This window comes from Lytechinus variegatus, chromosome 5 (genome assembly GCF_018143015.1).
Source record: "Lytechinus variegatus isolate NC3 chromosome 5, Lvar_3.0, whole genome shotgun sequence".
NCBI lineage: Eukaryota > Metazoa > Echinodermata > Echinoidea > Temnopleuroida > Toxopneustidae > Lytechinus > Lytechinus variegatus.
The window spans coordinates 15,755,686-15,775,379 of NC_054744.1; the positions used below are offsets into that span (position 1 = coordinate 15,755,686).

Here is a 19,694-nt window from a genome sequence, read left to right on the forward strand (position 1 = left end):
AACGTGGCGCCCCTATGTGAAATATAACTTTGCCCCCCCCCCCTCTGAAACATGTATTTGTCGCATTATGGTCAAAATTCAAATTAGCGCTCCCCTAGTTCGAACATCAATTTGGTGCCCCGCTATAGTTCGAACATCAATTCGGCGCTCCCATAGTTCGAACATCAATTTGGTGCCCCGCTATAGTTCGAACATCAATTCGGCGCTCCCATAGTTCGAACATCAATTTGGCGCCCCTTCCAGTTCAAACATCAATTCGGCGCCCCATAGTTCGAACGTCATTTTGGCGCCGCCTAATTCGAACATCACATCGACGTCCGGGTCTAATTCCCCTTCCTTTCTCTTTATTTCTCTCCTTCTTTCCCCTCTTCCTCTTCCCTTTTCTTCTTCTCTTCTTTTCTTTCCTTCTCTCTCTCTCTCTTTTTCTTCTCTCTATTTTTACACTTTCTTCTTGGCTTCCTTTCACCCCTTTTCTTTTTCCCCATCTTTTCTTTCCCCCTTTTCTTCTCTTTTTCCCCCGTCTTTTCTTTCTCTCTTTTCCTCTCTAATTTCTCGTTTTTCTTCTCTTCCTTTCCCTTCTTACTCTCTCTTTTTTCTCCTCTTTTCCCCCTCTCTCTCTTTTCTTATCTTTCTTCCCATCTTCCTCTCTTTTTAAATATTATTCTCTTCCTTCCTCTTTTTTCTTCTTTTCCCCCTTTTCCTTTCTCCTTTCTTTTCCCTCTTTCTCCTTTTTTCTCTTTCCCCTTTTCTTTTCCCTTTTTCTTTTTCTCTCCTTCTCCCTTTTTTTCTCTTTTAATCTTTTTTTCTTCTCTCCCCCTTCCACTCCCTCTCTTTTTCTTCTCTTCTTTTCGCCTCTCTATCTTTCTTTTTTCTTATCTTTCTTCCCATCTTCCTCTCTATTTAAATATTCTTCTCTTCCTTCCTTGTTTTCTTCTTCCTTTTCCTCCTTTTCCTTTCTTTTCTTCTCTTCCTTTTCCCTCCTCTCTTTTTTCTCTTCTTTCCCCCTTTTCTTCTCCCTTTTTCTTTTTCTTCCCTTTCCCTTTTTTTCTTCTCTTCCTTTCTCCCTCTTACTCTCTTTTCTATTCTCTACTTTTCCCACCTTCCTCTCTCTTCTTGTTCTCTCCCTTTTCCCCTCTCCCCCTCTTTTTTGAGCTGGGGGTGCATGGGGGGTGAGGCAGTTCCCCTCGCCCCCCCCCCCATTGATCTGCACCTGATAGAACCCCATGGTCTCGCATCATTTGACCTTTGGACCTCTCGATGACATTTGAAATATCTGATCATAATTTTACACACACTGCGGTCTATCGGACCCGCGGTCTATCGGACCCGCGGACTATCGGACCCGCGGTCTATCGGGCCCGCGGTCTATCGGGATGTCCCCGAAACCCCGGTGTCGAGGTCCACCTGCATCCCCCCCCAATCAGTTATATCGGGAGGAGAGACCTGTGGATCATAGTGATTCAGTTCGCTTTTCGCCTCCCAGGCACAGGTGACGCCAAACAAATAATAATAACAATTCAGTGCCCTAAAGAAAATACCAAGGTCATTTCAACTCAATATAGACATGTTATCAGAAAATTACACTCAGAATAATCATGTGTAGAGGATTATAATTTATAATTTGTAAAAATGGTGAATCCCACTCGAAAACAACTTAGAGATAATGTTTAGACATGAAAAAAATAAAATCATCTGTGAAAGTGTCTTCTTGACCGGAAGATATTATCCGAGATATGAATAAAAATGTAAAGAATATAAAAGAAAAAAATAAGCGTTACAGTAGTGCTCTACTATAAAAAAAAATCTTAAGATATTTTCACAGCCCCGTATTTCCTCTATTCCTTTTCATTGGCATGATTGGAAGGCGTTTTGTCTGATACTATTTCAGCTCATATATAGCACTTATGTATTTTAGATTCCAAAACTTCTTCCCATTACCTGTTACTAATCAGATCGAGATGGCAGCTATGTTCTCTGGTTCATCCCAGCTTTTGTTATTCATGGACGTTTGCAAAAATAAAAAAAACAACAACCCGGGAGTGGGTGGGGCTGCAAGACCTAAATTTTCGAAGAAACGTAAGAGCGAGGGGATTTGTGATGGGGGAGCTTTTGCATTTTCTAGAATGAAATTGAAGGATTTCGTGCACACTTTTGGTGAATTTTGTGAATTTTGCCCTCTCGATCGGCGGCCCCCGGCTGCGTACGGCCAGTTTGTCATCTTAAACATGTTAAAGTCTTTAAAAGGCCTATATTACACTGGTTTGAAACAATTTCGTTTGCAATAAGGCTCGTAATTTGCTGGAACTGCGACCCTGGTCATGAAGAAACACCAGGCTGGGTCAGAAGGGAGGAAACAGAAGGAGCAAAAAGAACTCCAAGACTGTTGAATTCTCAAGAAATTTATTTTTGAATGCACTTAGAAACGCAACTTTTATACTCCACTTTACACAAAATCCTTACCGTGGGGGGGGGGTCCCATAGCCTCTTCCGCTCGATCGCTTCGGTAACTCACGCTGTCAAAAATATTGTGCCCCCTTCGGGATTTTGCCCCCCCCCAAAAAAAAAACTGAAAGTGTTCCGGCGCGCCTGCTTGTATATAAGCAAGATTCCCTGACTGTTTATATATATCTCTTTCCTTCCACAGATACACACACACCTACCCTTTCACCCCGCACACGATCTCCACCTCTTTCTCACTGTCCCTCTCATACAGTTATGTTCTCCTATAATTGTGTTCTCTTCACCCATATACATTTCTGGTTCTCTCTTTTCTCTTTTCCCTTTTAATCATTATATCACACACATCATGCTCCCTCTTTTCTATACCCTCTCCCATGCACAGTCTTGCCACCCCCCGCGATTCCCTTTCCTTATTCAAATTAAGTACGTATATATCACAAAATATTAGAATAATAATTTTCCCCTGTTCTTAAAGGATAAGTCCACCCCAATAAAAACTTGAATTGAATAAAAAGATAAAAATTCAACAAGCAAAACACTGAAAATTTCATGAAAATCGGATGTAAAATAAAAAAAAAGTTATGGCATTTTAAAGTTTTGCTTCATTTCACAAAACAGTTATATGCACATCTCGGTCGGTATGCAAATGATAAACTGATGACATCACTCACTCACTATTTCTTTTTTATTTTATTATATGAAATATGAAATATTTTTATTTTCTTGTCATTGTAATGTGAAATGAAGTTTCATTCCTCCCTGAACACGTGGAATTCCATTATTTTAACATTTGTGCTTCAGGCAAAGAGGTCCTAATCGTCAAATTCGTAAAAATTGAAATATTGTATAATTCAAACAATAAAAAACAAAAGAAATAGTGAGTTTTGGATGTAACTGGCTCGTTCATATGACTTTTTTTATACAAATAAGCGAAACTTTGAAATGTCATAACTTTCTTATTTTACATCCGATTTGATGAAATTTTCAGCATTGTGCTTGTCTGATTTTTTTCTATTGATTCTAACCAACATTTTTCTGAGATGGACTTGACCTTTAATGAATATATAAGAGCATGCTTGAGCTGATGGGGAACAGACAAAAATAAGAGGGAAAGTGATTGATTGATTGATCGAGAGAGAGAGAGAGAGGGGGGGGTCATAGTCTTTAGAGAGGGGGATTCTTGATATCAAATGAATTGATAATTATTCACAGCAGACTTATAAAACGACACACAACTGGATAATCAGGATATTCATAAGTATTGCTTTTTAATGAAACTGTTTTATTTATATATTATTCCAATCAAAATGAATTTGTTCAATTACAGGTATATACACAATTAGAAAAATAAAATTTTATTTAACATATCTATACAAAATGACAAACAAAAAGTGCCCAATTCAATATATCGATCCTGCAATATATGAAGAAAGTAAACACTTTACACCCGTATTGAAAAATTGAAGAGAGGGTCTTTTTTTGGTAAAATAGTGTCAATTTTGGTATTAATTATATCATGAAGGGGTACACAAAATACGTGACCCACTTTGACAACAAAAATGTAAACAAGTTATTTGTGGCAAGTGCCAAATACAATTCCCCACTTGTACTTGAAAGTGAGGATGAGTGTTAGTCTTTTTTTTTAAAAAAAGGTAATCCCGATTTGGAGTGAAGACTTCGTTTTATTATTTTCTTTCTTCCCCCCGTTTTTTACTTCTCAAAGTGAATTTTGTTCCCCCGGCATTCTTACATTTGGGAACAACCCCATAGCCAAGGTCATCATAAAACCTAAACATAAACATGATAAACGCGGAAGCAACAGAATAAAGAAATGTCTTGAGTTAAAATAACCCAAATTCTTATTTTTGTTTAAGTAAAGTGACAAAATTTCAATTATATTATCTCCCAAGCAGCGCGTGAAAATGAAAATGAAAGACGCCCATATTGCTTATCCTTCAAGAAAAAGGTTTTCACCAAATGCTATAAGAAATGTGTCTCTGCCGGGATTCGAACCCGGGTACAGAATGTTATCCGCTCATAACCACTAGATCACAGAGACTGTATATGAATTGGAGAACTTAACCTTTATCGGATATAGCTCTTATATCGTCTTTCTTTTCCTCTTTCTTACGTTGACAGACTAGCGAGAGGATTTAATTGACACGTACAGAAATGAAAAATCACAAATACTGTAATCATTTCTTATACATTATATAAAAATAGATATTTTAAGCAGTTCTGGGTGCCGTTTCATAAAGCTGTTCTCAAGTTAAGGGTGACTTTAAAAACGACTGGTGTTCTTTTCTTACGCGCTAAACCATCGCCAATGAGCATTTTGGTATACACCATTTACCACAAGAAATGATCACCAGTCGTTCTTAAAGTCGCTCTTAACTTTCATGAGACGGTCCCCAGGTACTGTAAAAACATCAACTGAGAAAGATATGTGGTCTGCATATTTTCCATTAAATAATGGAGCGCAGGTATATTCCCATCACTATTATTAAGATCATGGCAGTAAAAACAACACACTGTCATGTGTATTATTGGGAATGTGTAAAAGCATATCGTAAACCCGTGCAGTTCCCTTGGCAACGTATTTATGGTATAAACGTTTAAGGAGTAACAGAATATGAAACAAGACTAAGCTGATCCAAGTTATCCTTAGTATTTTGTATGTATATACCATGCATGGGTATTATGATGATGCAACACCTGGAAGATTTACTACTTAACCGTGTCGTGATTTTAACCTAATTTTATGTGAGTGGATAAAGGCTGCTTAAGTCCTGTTAAAACGAGCGAAATGGGACGTTCTCTGGCGACAACTGCTAATTATGATTCATTTTAACACAACACAATAAATGAAATATTGGAATGTAAAGACTGTATATATTTACAAGAAAGCCCTGATGGTTTTACGACTCATCCGTGGAGTGACCTTTTTGCTCATCATGCGAGTAAACTGTACATTTATATACATGTTCATGATAATATTATAGAGATTCATGTTTTGACTCAACCCAAAGAAGAAGATGAAGAAACACCTGAAATCTCTAACAGTCTATCCTTCTTGACCAATGATATCTGATATCACTTATATCTTATATCGTTTAGGCTTGTACAGTGTGAATCATTCCGCAGTGCATTATTTGCGTCATTTTGGGCGGTTCCTCGTATTCGTCAAGACTAAATAAAAACCACATTGTAAACTCCTGACGGAGACCAATGTGACAATCAAAGTATAGAATAAATATGAATAAAAAATCCTTTGTTTTTCTGTTTAAGTATATTCATCGGGCCTACTGTATATATTTTTATATAAAAAGTTCAGCCTTTGTCATGTAATGAACATCCTTCAGTTTGTAATTTATGGAACGTTATCAATTACCATGGTGACTATAGGAATAATTTCATTACATTGGGCCATCAGTTTCTTGATCAAAACTTGCTTAAGGGGTCCCAAACCCACGAGGCACGATGACCAAATATTTTAGATTGATGACTGAAATGAATCGCCATAAATAAGACTGGAAATATGAGTACTTAAATTGTTTTTGAGAGCTGCTCAGAATATGTACAAAGGAAACTGTCCTAATGTTCCTGAAAGTCATGCTAAGTTAATCGAAGATTGTCAACAATTAATAAAGTATCTAGTTTGGAAAGTATTAATTTCCTGCAAAATCGATTTCTTTCATTTCTTTGACAATTATACATTTTTTTATAAACGACCCATCAAAATCTAATTCACTATTGATCATTTTCTGTATTATTAAGATTATTGCTCTCTTTACTTTGCTAGAATAAAAACCTGATAAAAAAGAAACTCAGGAAAGAAACATGGCATCTTCATTTTCAAAATAGAGTTTCTTTTTAATAGTATAATATACTAAAAGAAACCCTGCAAAATAATCGCCTCTTATTATATAATGGAAGGAAAACAAAATATCGGCAGTGTCGTTATGAAAAATCATACTGATACATTTTATATCGTGTAACTATGTTTTTATATTATTTTGAGTCACATTTGAATAGAATAGAATGAAATAACGATTGAAAAAAGAACAAAAATATCTTAATTTCCCTTTCTGATCCCTCTACCGAAAGCCACCAACGTTGTTTAGCCATACTGTAAGGATTCCACTCAGCAAGCACAGGTTCTTGAATGCTGTAATCAAAATGAAGAGAAGAGAATAATAAAGGTTTTGAAGTATATGGAAAGGGGGAATAAGAATACGAAGCAACTTTTCTCTAAAAACTTATTGATTTTTCAAACAACATATGCATCGAAATTATTGCATTTCTCAAAGGTGAAAAGATGATTAGTATCTCGTCATGATACAACAAAAAATAAATTTCCTTTCTCTAGTTGTTTGGGCGAATATCAGTAAGCAAAGGCACTCTCCGTTTTTACGGATATCCCTTGCCCGAAAAGATAGGTCGAAATAGGAACTGGAATAACAGTCAACCATCTATCAAAATTGATTCTCAGGCTGTCCACCTTGAAGAAACATTTAAAGAATAAGGATTTTGGAAATGTACAAGGTTTTATTTCCTTCTTATACTTCTTTGATGTAGCAGCTAGTTTGAAATGTCTAAAACATGTAACCCTTTCTTATTCACTTTTCATTTCTTTCCTTTTATATTCCATCGCCCCTATATATTCACAGTTATATCAACATTTTCATAGCCTTCCTATTATTTTTATTTTATTTTTAAATTTTACGTAAAAGGAAATATACAATATAGAATAAATATATACACTGGCGGATCCAGGGGGGGGGGGCAAAGCCGACCCGTCCCCTTTTTTGAAAGGCACAATTAAATTTTGTGATGTAAAAATGCAGTTAAAACAGAAGTGTGCCCCCTTCCCATTTTGAATGTGAAGCCTTTTTTTTGCTTGCCAAATTATTTTGTGGACGAAATATCCGAAATTTTAGGTTAAAACCGTTTTCTTTTTTTCTTTGCTTGTCAAATTTTTCCTCAGGAAAATGTGCAACTTGGAAAATGCTGGATCCGCCCCTGAATATATATTTCGTAAATGTACGAATTAATTTTGACTTGAAATTTGCATGTTGCATCAATGAGAAACGTAGCCTTTAGTTTAGGACCTTTGCATTTTTGCATTTCTTCTGTAAGTATAATATACACAAAATTTTCACTTCAATATTAAATCACCACAAGACTCTTTTATCATTTTATGAACAGTATATCATATAAAAGATAATTCCCTATATATATTCATTTTAATGCGGTTTTTTTTTCGATGTAAATCTTTGTCTTAATAATATTCAAATAATGATCATAGTTATTATGCATATTAACAGGAAACAGATTATTTTGTTTTTTCCATGAATACCTTGAAACTGACTGTGCGTTGTTTCAGCCGCTGATCTGATGGGCGCTGGATGCCATTCGGTCTGATCATGGATCCTACTAGTTCTAGTAGGATCCATGGTCTGATAAACGGGTTCTTTTGGCTCCACGGTTAGATGGCGAGTGCAATTTATGGCACTTTGACCACGGAGCTTCAGCTGGCGGGAAGAAAATAACCAGATTTTTTTATTTGAATTTTCCCGACCATATTGGGTTTTGCAGCGTTACATTAATAAAGACTCGTCACTACTCAGTCTTTCATCAATATGTTAATCAAAATGGGGGGGGGGGCAGCACTTACATTGACGAGTGGATACCATGCGCGACCAAAAACACGTAAAAAGATGTCTTTTCGAGATAGGGCACGTTACGTACGTAACGTAATAAGGGTGTCAAGAACACTGAAATAATGAAAAAGGGGTATCTATTTTCGCTAGTAAAGCTACGTGTTTAGGGTCAAATGTAGGTAAAGGGAAAACCGACGACCGTGACATAACAATAATGAAATATTGCAGTACTTGTTTAGGGATTCAATTCAGGGAATGCTTGCCAATAGTATCGTTTTGTTTCCAATACTTGTTCGCGCATGGTATCCACTCGTCAATGGAAGTGCCCCCCCCCCCCCTATCAAAATCTGCAGTATTTAAACATGTTAAAGGCTGGGAAAGTTCATCAAAATATTGCTGACGGATTAAGGAAAAACCATGAAGGGCTTTTTACCAAATTATTAGAAATCTATTGTTAAAAAGTCATATGCGAGCAGTCCCCCTCTATTATCGTGTGGTAAATAAACATCAATAAAATGTCATTTTCCCCAAACTTTGAAGTAATAATTCTTATTGTACCTCCAATGCAAACAAATTTCTAGTTATAATGAAACATTGAAAAAGGTAATTTATGAATTTCATATTACATAAGAAATGGGGCAGCTGCTTGTACTGCACAGAATACTACTACTATTACTACTACTGTTACTACTACTTCTACTACTACTACTACTACTATTACTACCTATACTACTACTATACTACTATTACTTCTACTACTACTACCATCACCACTACTACTACTACTACTGTTACTGCTACTACTACTACTACAAGTAATAATAAAAATAATGATAATAATAGTAATGGTCAGTTTTTTTATATAGCGCATAACACATAACAAATATGTCTCTATGCGCTTCAGAAATTAAAGGAGAGGAAGAAAGTGTTGGTGATATAACATTTTCACTGGACGTCACTAATCAAATAACTTTCTTAATCTTTGATGGACCTTTCTCAAACTTTTCACTTCTAATTTTATCATTTTTCGGGTACTTTTACAACAAACTTACCGTCAGGATGAACTTTAACTTTAAAGGATCAATCATTCTTACAACCATAACTACAGAACTCACCTGACACCAGTAGACGCCAGCATCACTGGATGTAGCATTTGAGATGACAAGGTGGAATTTATGATCTGGATCTTTGTGGTAGTTTTTAAGCATCGTCTCTTCTGACGGGTTTCGACCAGTCCCCCAGAGGACATCGGACGCTTGATATTTTTCCCCCATTTTGTTCTCACATGGTGGAAGACGAATCGTTTCGTCTTCTTTAACATTCCAGTGAGTAGTTATTCCAGACTCACGATTGACTGGAGGCAGAGATAGCACTGTGAAGAGAGAGAAAGAGAAAGGTGTCATCAATCCTGTTTCACATAACAAATTCATAAGTTATTTGATCAAACTTTGTACCCCTTGTAGAGTAAGCCGGGCTGAAAATTTCTTTTTAAGAGAATGTCAAAACTGCAATTTATTCGTCCAGGTAAATTGGTTCGTTTATGATCTTCTTCACCTCCCATGATCTATTTCCGTGCCGACAAATTTGCTTCAATCCCCATCTTATCATTTGGTTTTCCTCGTGCTTTGAGCATTTTTTTTTCAAATAAAAAGCGGAAAGATTTCAGCCATATTATGGTCTTCCCTTATTGACAGCCCCCAATATTTTTTTAGTCTTTTTCTTGTCTTTCTATATCTTTAATTCTGAATTTGATTTGACTGATAGTTCGCATCACATTTCAGGCACTAAAAGCTTCATTTAATCTACATTTGTTTTTAAATACATTTGTGCAAAACTATTTTTCACAAATCTTTCGAAAATATTCATTTATCTTTAAAAAAAAATACATAAAACACTGAGATTCATGATCTCATTCAGTAGATTACGAGAAAAAGATAGAAAAAGGTTGTCCCTTTACCTTCATCAAATAGGGTAAAGATAATCAAACAATACTTTAGCGTCAAACAATACTTTAGCGTCATAATAGCATTTTGACTCCTCCTGTGACTCACACACGATGTAGGTGTCAGGGCTTCCATCCAGACCAGCTTTTGATGACTAATTCTGTATCTCTAGCAACAATTGCGGTTAGGAATGAGTGTTATGATTACAACAACAAGGGTTGCTTATTATTCCCTATCGAGCGAACGAACCAAGAATAATAATCTGCAGGACCGAATGACAGTCAGTTAAATACGTCATGCTGGAGGGAAGATCATGCAGGTCCATCGATCAATGAGTACGTTGGGGATTCCCCCGAATCTTCTATCGTCATCGAGCTATAAACGCCGTGGGATTTTTTGTGGATTTTTTTGGGGGGTGGATCTCGATTGGGAAGGACAATCTCCCAGAATGGAGGGGTGGGAATAATATTTTTGGTAATAATTGAGGGGAAGTACAGCCATCATAAACAAGAAAATGAAACAGCACAAGAGAGCAAGATTTGAATAAACAACCAGAGATTATGACATGTCAATATGAAATAACAAGAGTTGTTATTATCATTATTCAGTGAATGAAGACATATACATCAAGATGGTTGGGAGGGAGCGAGTGCAAATTCCCCAGTATGGGAATACCCATAGGTTTACAAGGTCCTCCACAGGTCATTAGTATTTGTTTATGACCCTTCGACTGAAACATAATAAAAGAAGAAGAAAAACGACGTAAGTCGATCGATGGTATCGTCAGATTGGGGCCTCTACAGGTCATTAGTATGTGTTTATGACCCTTCCACTGATATATAATAAAAGAAGAAGAAAACCAACGTAAATCGATCGATGGTATTGTCAGACTGGGGCCTAGACACCTGGGTATAGAGTGTCTGAAGAAAATAAAATACTAGCTCTTTCCAATGGAGTGAACTCTGCTCCAGAATCATGATCATACACAGCCCTATATCACTTAATCGCTCAAGTTCACTGGTGTGGACTAAAGAAGACATACTGTCACATTAAAAAAGTGGCTGTTAAAAGGATTCCATACTAAATAGCTTTTTTAATTCAACTTATTTTATTTCACATGGTTTTAGAAATACACACAAAACTATATCAAAGTTACCCGATTATGTAAAGACCAAAACTTACTTTTGGAAAATGTGGTTAACATGTGGGAAAGACAGGAGGACACCCCCCCCCCCAAAAAAAAAATAACTACATAAAAACAAAACGAAATGTGAAAATGGACCCCCAAAAACAACTAACAACAACAACAGCAGTAACAAGACTGATTGTTATGGAATCCCCGAACTTTTCTCAGTATTATGCAATATTGATTACAGATTGCACCCCGGTTTCACAAGTCGTAGCATTCTGTCATGAATAATCATTCATAATAAAATCATCATGCCAGACATGTATATTTCTCTGACAATTCATCAATCAGCCTGAATTAGAATAAACAAGTTCCTCTTTATTGTATATGGTAAATCTTACTATTTGCCAGCAAAAAAATAGATTCGAAGTAACATTAAAGTTTTTTTTCATTTCATTTATGTTTTATTATAATCACCACGAATCACAATAATTAAAGGAAATTGGCAGGATACCGGAAAAAAAGTCAGAACATAAATATAAAAAGTATTAAAAATAATAACAGAAATAAATAATATTATGTAAATATAATAATCAAGAGCTGACTGACAAAAGATGATTAATTGAAAGAATAGTTTACCGTGACATTTTTGTTTTTCTACATTACAAATATTACTGAAACAAATCATATCCTTGGACCTAGAATGATCGGGATATCCTTCATTCATATCGCTCTATAGCTGGTAGGCCCAATCTGATATACCACGTAGAAGATGTGTATGATGTTGTTATGGAGAGCGCCAATAGAATCAAACGATGAACGTTATTAACGATCAATAGAAGGCTTTATTCATTTTTTCACGTGTAATAATCAGAACTGACAGGTGACGGTAGGGGGAATCCCCAGTTAGTAGTCCCAATGTGATTCGTGGACAATAGCTTCCAATACAGCTGCGTAGAGATGATTTGGCGCCATGCATGTAACACCGTAAGTGCTATACCACGGTTTTGGTAGACCACACTGGATAAAGATGGGTGTTGACTGTTGAGTAGTAGGGCCTACATTACAATAAATCAAATTATTAAATCATAAATTTCATACATTTAGGTTTACATGTAGATTTAGATCATTTCTGTTCAACAACAAGCAAATACATTCGACGAAATACATATGGTAAATGTAGGTAAATTAAAATCAGCCAAATGTGAAGGCTGTAGATGGCGCTCTGTTGGATTGGAATAGGACAACCATACATTCTCTGAGGCATTGACGGCGGAAGCCAAAAATTTTAGGAGGGGACAAGCAAAAAAAAAAAGGTTCTCAACCAAAAAAAATTAGGTTGGACGTAGGAAAATAAATTGACAAGCAAGAAAAAAAAAAGGTCATCAACAACAAATTTAGGGGGGACCGTCCCCCCTCCTCAAATTTAGGGGGGGACCCCCCCCCCCCCCGCTTCCGCCGCCTATGCTCTGAGGTCCCGATTCTTTAACTCGTCCCCATGAAATGTTTCTAAAACTTGAGACTAAAAGACTCAATGCACATTTCCCCGCTTTAAATTTCACGTTTCCTTTCAGCTGCCTTTATCGCAAAACGCCAATTTACTTTTAAATACCTCATCAAATTTCTTTCACACATCCATTTTCATTGAACGCGGAAGATATGAACTCATTTTCCGCATAATTCATTGTGATTTGGTGGTGTCATGGAAACCATTTTTATTATCACAAATCAATATATGTTTAATCTTCATATTTCATGATTAAATTCAAAAGAAAATAATGAGTATGTGAAAAAAATCAACTTACATAGTTGCATACCTAGGACGTGCAAAACTCATTTGAAAACGCCGTAACTTTACACCCATTTATTTATCATATTTTGGTGCTGTGCTTGTCGAATTAATCTCGTATTTGTCCCAGTCAAGATGTTGGCATCAATTTCACCTTTAACAGTGCCAGACTGCCAGTGTGTCCGAACATAGACCTACTACTCTGACTACCCTGACTAGATCATTGATCGGTGTACTCCGTATCCCTCCAGGCCCCATCCAATCTTGGCGCCCCTGTGAACGAAAAATGGCGCCCCCCCCAAAGCAAGGGAAACATAGGTGCCTTACATGCATGCTAAATTATCTTATTTCATAATCTCTTGGAAAAAAGGAAATCGATGAACACTTTTTAATGTGTTCAAGAAAAAATATCCATTGTAATACCACTTTTTAAAAATATTAAACATGCGACCAGGTGGGTGTTTCATAAAGCTATTCGTAAGCTAAGAGCGACTTTAAGAACGATTTGTGAACGCTCTAAATAATCAATAAGAAAGGATCGCCAGTTACTCTTAAAGCTTGTGTATAGTTTTGGTAAATCCACCAAAATGCACCTATCACTATTCCAATTCATTGCTAGCTAATACGAATGGATATGCCCAATAACAGTTATGATGTGGAGGATATGAAATGAAAATGTGTTTTACAGGATAAATTTTGCGATTTTACATGGAAATTTAACTTGATCGGGTCACCCGATGAAATTAAAATATCTGTGTGTTTTTGTCTTTCAATGAAATCCTATTCCAAATCATGGAATGGGCTGAAACTTTCAAGATAGGTTCTTTGTCTGTAACTTTTGGATATCTAATCACTAAATTTATAAGATAAGTGCTTGAATGCCCATTTATTTAATTTAAAACAAGCATCGCCGAGAGAGGGCGCTATATATCCAAGATTTGAATATTTGAAATTTTCTCAGAGAAGTGCAGTTGGAAAAATATCTAGTGGCCTCTACGCTTCATTTAGACTGTCATATTAGATGATATTCGATTATCAATCACATTATTGACCCTTTACCAAAGCTATACACAGGCTTTAAATTACGATCAGTTTTATGAAAGGGCCCCCTGACAGCATAGAATTTTAAGCACTTTGGGGTTTCAATTTAGTTCAACTTCTCATTAGAGTAGGCCCTAAAATTATGTGAGCAGAAGCTGACATTTCTTTATCAGGGGCAGATCCAGCTTTCGCTGGATCGAATATTCTAAGTACTTTTTTTATCACGGTATTACCGTGAAAATGATGGGTATACGTATATCTAAACAATTGATGCGAGCGCGAAAAGCTAGCTGAATCTTTTTTTTATATTTCTGACCTCAAATTTGGAAAGTCTATAAGCACTTTTGGTAATCAAGAACAGGATATGTATCTATCTCAACATTTTATGCAAGCGCAAAGTGCGAGCTTAAAATATTTGATAATCAGACCCAAAACTGTGCATTCTAAGCACATTTTGTAACCATGAACAAGTTGGGTATCTATCCAAACAATTGATGCGATTCGCGCGAGCTGAAAATTTTTGATATTCTTTGAAGTTTGAGCATTCTAAGCACTCTTAGTGATCATGAACAGAATGGGTATCTAGTGAAGAATTCCATGTGAGCACGAAGCGCGAGCTTAAAATCTTTGATATTCCGACCCAAAACTGGTAATTCTAAGCACGTTTTGTAACCATGAACAGGATGGGTATCTATCTAATCAGTTGTGCAAGCGCGAAGTGTGAGCTGAAAAATGTGATATTCTGATCTAAACTTTTGACATTCTTAGCACTTTTGGTAATCATGAACAGGATGGTCATCAAATTAAAGCAACTGATGAGAGCGCGAAACGCGAGCTGAAATTTTTGATATTCTGCTTTAAAATATGGACATCCTAAGCACTTTCTGTAATCATGAACAGGATGTTCATCTAACTAATCGATGCGAGCGCTAAGTGAAAGTTCTTGTATTCCGAACAAAAACTGGACGTTCTAAGCCCTTTTTGTGACGGTTTATTTCCAATTCGTCTAATGCCAATTAGTCCAATTGCCAACTCGTCTACTATCATTTGGTCTAACATCAGTTCGTCCACTCACCACAGTCATGGTTTACTTTTATTTAGTCTAATGCCATCTCATCTAATAACCAATCATGCCAATTGGTAGCTATTTTGTCCATATACCATTTGTACTAATTAAACTAAAGTTTTAATTGTGCGAAATGAATGAAAAGAAAATGGCAAATAGACCAACTGGAATTATTAGACGAAATGGTTATAGACGAACTGGTGATTAGACGAAGTGATGATTGGACCAAATGGTTGTTATACGAAATGTTGATGGACGGAATGGCATGAGAATAAATGAAGGTAGACCATGTGGTGAGTGGACGAGTTGGCAGTGGACGAATTGACAATTTACCTTTGTGACCATGAACAGTATTTTATCTAACCAATATTTTGATGCGCGTGCGAAGCGCGAGCTGAAAAATTTGATATTCTGACCTAAAATTTTGACATTCGAGTAAGCATTTTTAGTAATCGTGAACAAGATAAGTATCTAACCAAACATTTTATGTGAGCGCAAATCGCGAGCTGAATTTTTTCTTTAGTAAACAATTAATGCGAGTGGGAATAGCAAGATGAAAATTTTTGAGATTCTGACCTAAAATTTGGACTTTCGAAGCACTTTTGGTAGTCATGAACAGTGTGGGCATCTCACTGTGCGTTTGATGCGAGCGCCAAATTCATGTGAAATATGAATTTGGCGCCCCCTGTCAAACATCAAATTGGCGCCCCAAAGGTCGAATATCATTTTGGCACCCATCCACCCCCACGAGACTGAGGTCAATTTGGTACCCATTCATTTCAGGTTAACTTGCCCCCCCCCCCCCGTCGGACATCAATTTAGCTCCTCTATGTCGATCATCGATTAGTCGCCCCCCCCACCTAACTTCTTCTTTTTTTCTTCTCTCTTTCTTTCCCCTTTTTTCTCTTTCTCTTCTTCTTTCCCCCCTTTTTTCTGTTCTTCCTCTTTTTGGCGCTCCCCCTTTTGCTAACCCGGGGAGGGGGAGCCTCGAGGCACCCCCCCCCGAAAACGCGCATGCCCCCTATTATGAGAACAAAACAAGACAAGTGTTCTTTTGTCTATTGGACCATTTACAGCGTGTTGTAAACACTCTGACATGACGATTGGGGTTTCCCAAATATAATAAATGGCACAAATTCCCGCTCTTACACGACCTTTGCATTTTGCATATTTTGTACAGTAGAGAAAGATGAAAGAATCGTTGTGACTGGATAGTGTTTTCGCGGCCTTTTCTGAACTAACATCCACTGGATATAACCATACAGGTAAGCTAGGAAAAGAAATCATGATTAAAGAGCACTTTTATTGTGTTTTTAAATAGATTTTGTCATCATGCTTTGCCTAATGAAAATAGAGTGATTTCGAAGATAATTGTTAACAGTGGTGAATTTAGTAAAACACAATACAAAATAATATACGCTGTGTATCTCTGGTGTAGGTTTGTATACGTGTTTATGCACATGGGGTTCAAAACCCCTAGGGGTTCAATTTAAAATTTAGGGGTGCAGTTTTGAACCCGAAGGGTGCAAAAATGAACCCCAACCGCAGGGTTCAATTTTTGAACCCATAGGGTTGTGATATTGCATCAACCTTTCGGGGTTCAGTTTTGAACCTTTATTTCCTAGTGTGTACAGTTCTCTATGCGCTTTACAATTATGAATTATGAACAAAATATAAACATAAAAAGCAATAAAAATTATTGAATTATAACTTTATTGAATTACAACTATAACATAAAACAAAATGTATAATGTAACTCAAAATATCAAAGGAAAGTCGCAACAAGAGTAATATGAACGTAAACCCAGCCTAGATCTAGATGCATGTGAGTATTCTCTATCACACTAAGAAATAAAGGTTCAAAATTGAACCCCGAAAGGTTGATGCAAAATCAGCACCCTATAATCAGGGGTTCAAAAACTGCACCCCTAGGGGTTCAATTTAAAATTTAGGGTGCAGTTTTGAACTCGCAGGGTGCAAAAATTAACCCCAAAGGCAGGGTTCAATTTTTGAACCCAAAATCAGGGGTTCAATTTTTGAACCCATAGGGTGCTGATTTTGCATCAACCTTTCGGGGTTCAATTTTGAACCTTTATTTCTTAGTGTGTATAGCATGATGTGTGCAGAGACACACATCGTGATCCAGACTGAAAGCCTTATCAAAGGTTTAGGGTTAGGAAATAAAAAAAGTTTTTAGAGCTCTCCTGATGAACATTATACCTGCCTGTACCATGAGAGTAAAAAAAAATTACACCTCACAAAAGCCCAATTTAAGTCATGAACATATAATTATTACATGGCCTGAAAGGTATGTTCTCCCAAAAAATTGATACCATATTCATGTGGTACGTGTTAACGCTTGGATGACCAGGAGGTATTCTTTGCAGTGATGTAAATTTTTAATTGCGCCAAAGAATGACTGCAATGAATGAATCAAAATGTCAATGATATCATAATCATAATCCTACAAGGGTTGCATTTAAAAAAAAATTCAAACACCTTTTCAATAACTTATATCATATTTGTTTCATAAAACATTTTTTTTAACATTTTAATAAAACATTTTTTATAACTTATATTTGTTTAATAATACATTTTAGTATCAATTCTAGAAGTTAATTTCTTTGAAAATGGATTTGCAAATATGTTTACTTCCTCATGTAGGATTATGACATCATTGGCATCTGAATCATTCATTGCAGTCTTTCCTTACTTTGGTGCAAATCAAAATTTACGGGGGCCACTTCCATTCACGAGTGGATACCATGCGCGACCATGGGGTCTCGAAAAGCACCCTAAACATGCTAAACACGTAATTTCCATATTCAGAAAATGCACCCCTTAACAAGTATTGGCGTGTGAAACCTTACCCTTTACAAGTATTGGAAACAAAACGATACTCTTGGCAAATAATCTCTGAAATGGACCCCTAAACAAGTACAGGAATGTTTTATTGTTACGGGTCCTTCGGTCGTCGGCTTTACCTTATTTGGTTTAGTATGAACCCAACTTCTACACCTCGCGCAAATAGGACTCTAAACAAGTAGTGTTGGGGCAAAAAGGACATCCTTTATAAAACATTTTAATTTTGTTTTATCATCCCCGAAAATTCGACCCTAAACACGTAATTTTCCTATAGTGAAATAGATACCCTTTTTTCATTATTTTTGTGTTTTTGACACCCTTATCACGTTACGTACGTAACGTGCCCTATCGCGAAAAGGACATCCTTTTTACGTGTTTTTTTGGTCGCGCATGGTATCCACTCGTCAATGTAAGTGGCCCCCGGGGCATCACTGCAAACATGGCAAAGAATACTCACTGATTATCCAAGCGTAAAGACATACCACATCAATGTGGTATCAAATTATTTGGGAGAAGATACTCATTTCAGCCATATATATAATGATTATGCTTTTAATTTTATGACATATTTTCCTTAAATTGGGGATGTGTGAGGTGTTTTGTTTACTCACTGCACGGTATAGAGGGATAGGCACATGCACATCGGAAAAAGACTAATTACTTTTAAAGGACAAGTCCAACACAAAGTTGGTTGAATAAAAAGAGAAAAATCCAACAAGCATAACGCTGAAAATTTCATCAAAATTGGATGTAAAATAAGAAAGTTACGACATTTCAAAGTTTCCCTAAATTTCACAAAACAATTATATGCACATCCTGGTCAGTATGCAAATGAGGAAACACATGACGTTATCCTCTCACTATTTCTTTTGTATTTTATTGTATGAAATATGAAATATTAAATTTTTCTTCTCATTGTCAAGTGAGACAATGAGTAATTCCTCTCTGAACATGTGGAATTAGCAAAAATTTTTATACTATATGGTTCGGTCAAGTCGGTCTTATTGTCAAATCTTTAAAAAAATGAAATATTGTATAATTCAAACAATTGAAAAAAAAATGGTGAGTGAGGCAGTGGCGTAATATAGCTACGGAGGGTCCCCCCCTGAAAAATTGGCGGAGCAAAAATAAAAAGAAAGAAGAAAAGAAAAGAAAAAAGATAAAGAAGGGGAAAGACAGAAAAAAAAGAAGAGGAAAATAACAGGAGGAAGACGAGTGAATAAAATAATGTTGTGGGAAGACTTGCAAAACAAAAAATCTTTCAGGTTACTAAATAAAATTTTCGCTTACGCTTCGCACTCATGTTCGATGAGATTTATATCTTGCTAAATAGGCTGATACGGAGCTTAAAATATCAAGTTTTGAAGTCAATATACAAAACATATTTCATCTCAGACATCGAGCTTTCATTATTTTTTTCCATTTACAAATTTAATTTACTCTGTAAAATGTCCGTTAATATGGTCTACATATCAACATTTTAAGCTCACGCTGCGTGGTCGCATTCGATTGGTGAGTACTCTATCAATTCTAGGTATAAGCAAACAAAAACCCCAGGCCTTTTCATTACATTTTATTAAAAAATATTCAGCTCGCGATTTGCGCTCACAATAATTGTTAAAAATGTATTACCACTGTAATGCGTATTCATGATTACAAAATGCTTAACATTTCTAGTTTTCATGCCTTATAAACAACATCTTCCACGCTGTCATTACGCATATTAGATAAACAAATG

The 19,694-nt window shown here is 36.2% G+C and overlaps 1 protein-coding gene across 1 annotated transcript; it reads right to left on the reverse strand.

Annotated features, from left to right (window-relative positions):
* Positions 1-5,780: 5,780 nt before the first annotated feature.
* Positions 5,781-10,358, reverse strand: LOC121415562. Its single transcript, XM_041608816.1, has 4 exons — positions 10,081-10,358; positions 9,239-9,495; positions 7,820-7,994; positions 5,781-6,628 (listed from the first exon to the last, which is right to left on the reverse strand). The coding sequence occupies exons 1-4, from the start codon at positions 10,199-10,201 to the stop codon at positions 6,558-6,560; spliced, it is 624 nt and encodes a 207-aa protein (XP_041464750.1). The 5' UTR covers positions 10,202-10,358; the 3' UTR covers positions 5,781-6,557.
* Between the last annotated feature and the right edge of the window lie 9,336 nt (positions 10,359-19,694).

Bases quoted from the DNA above. Each gene is read 5' to 3' on its own strand.
- LOC121415562 (XM_041608816.1), bottom strand. From the start codon at position 10,201: ATGGAAGCCCTGACACCTACATCGTGTGTGAGTCACAGGAGGAGTCAA. The intron at 7,995-9,238 runs GTGAGTTCTGTA...TCTTCCCGCCAG, and splicing joins CTGGCGTCTACTGGTGTCAG to CTGAAGCTCCGTGGTCAAAG. The intron at 6,629-7,819 runs GTATTCATGGAA...TTTTGATTACAG, and splicing joins AACGCACAGTCAGTTTCAAG to CATTCAAGAACCTGTGCTTG.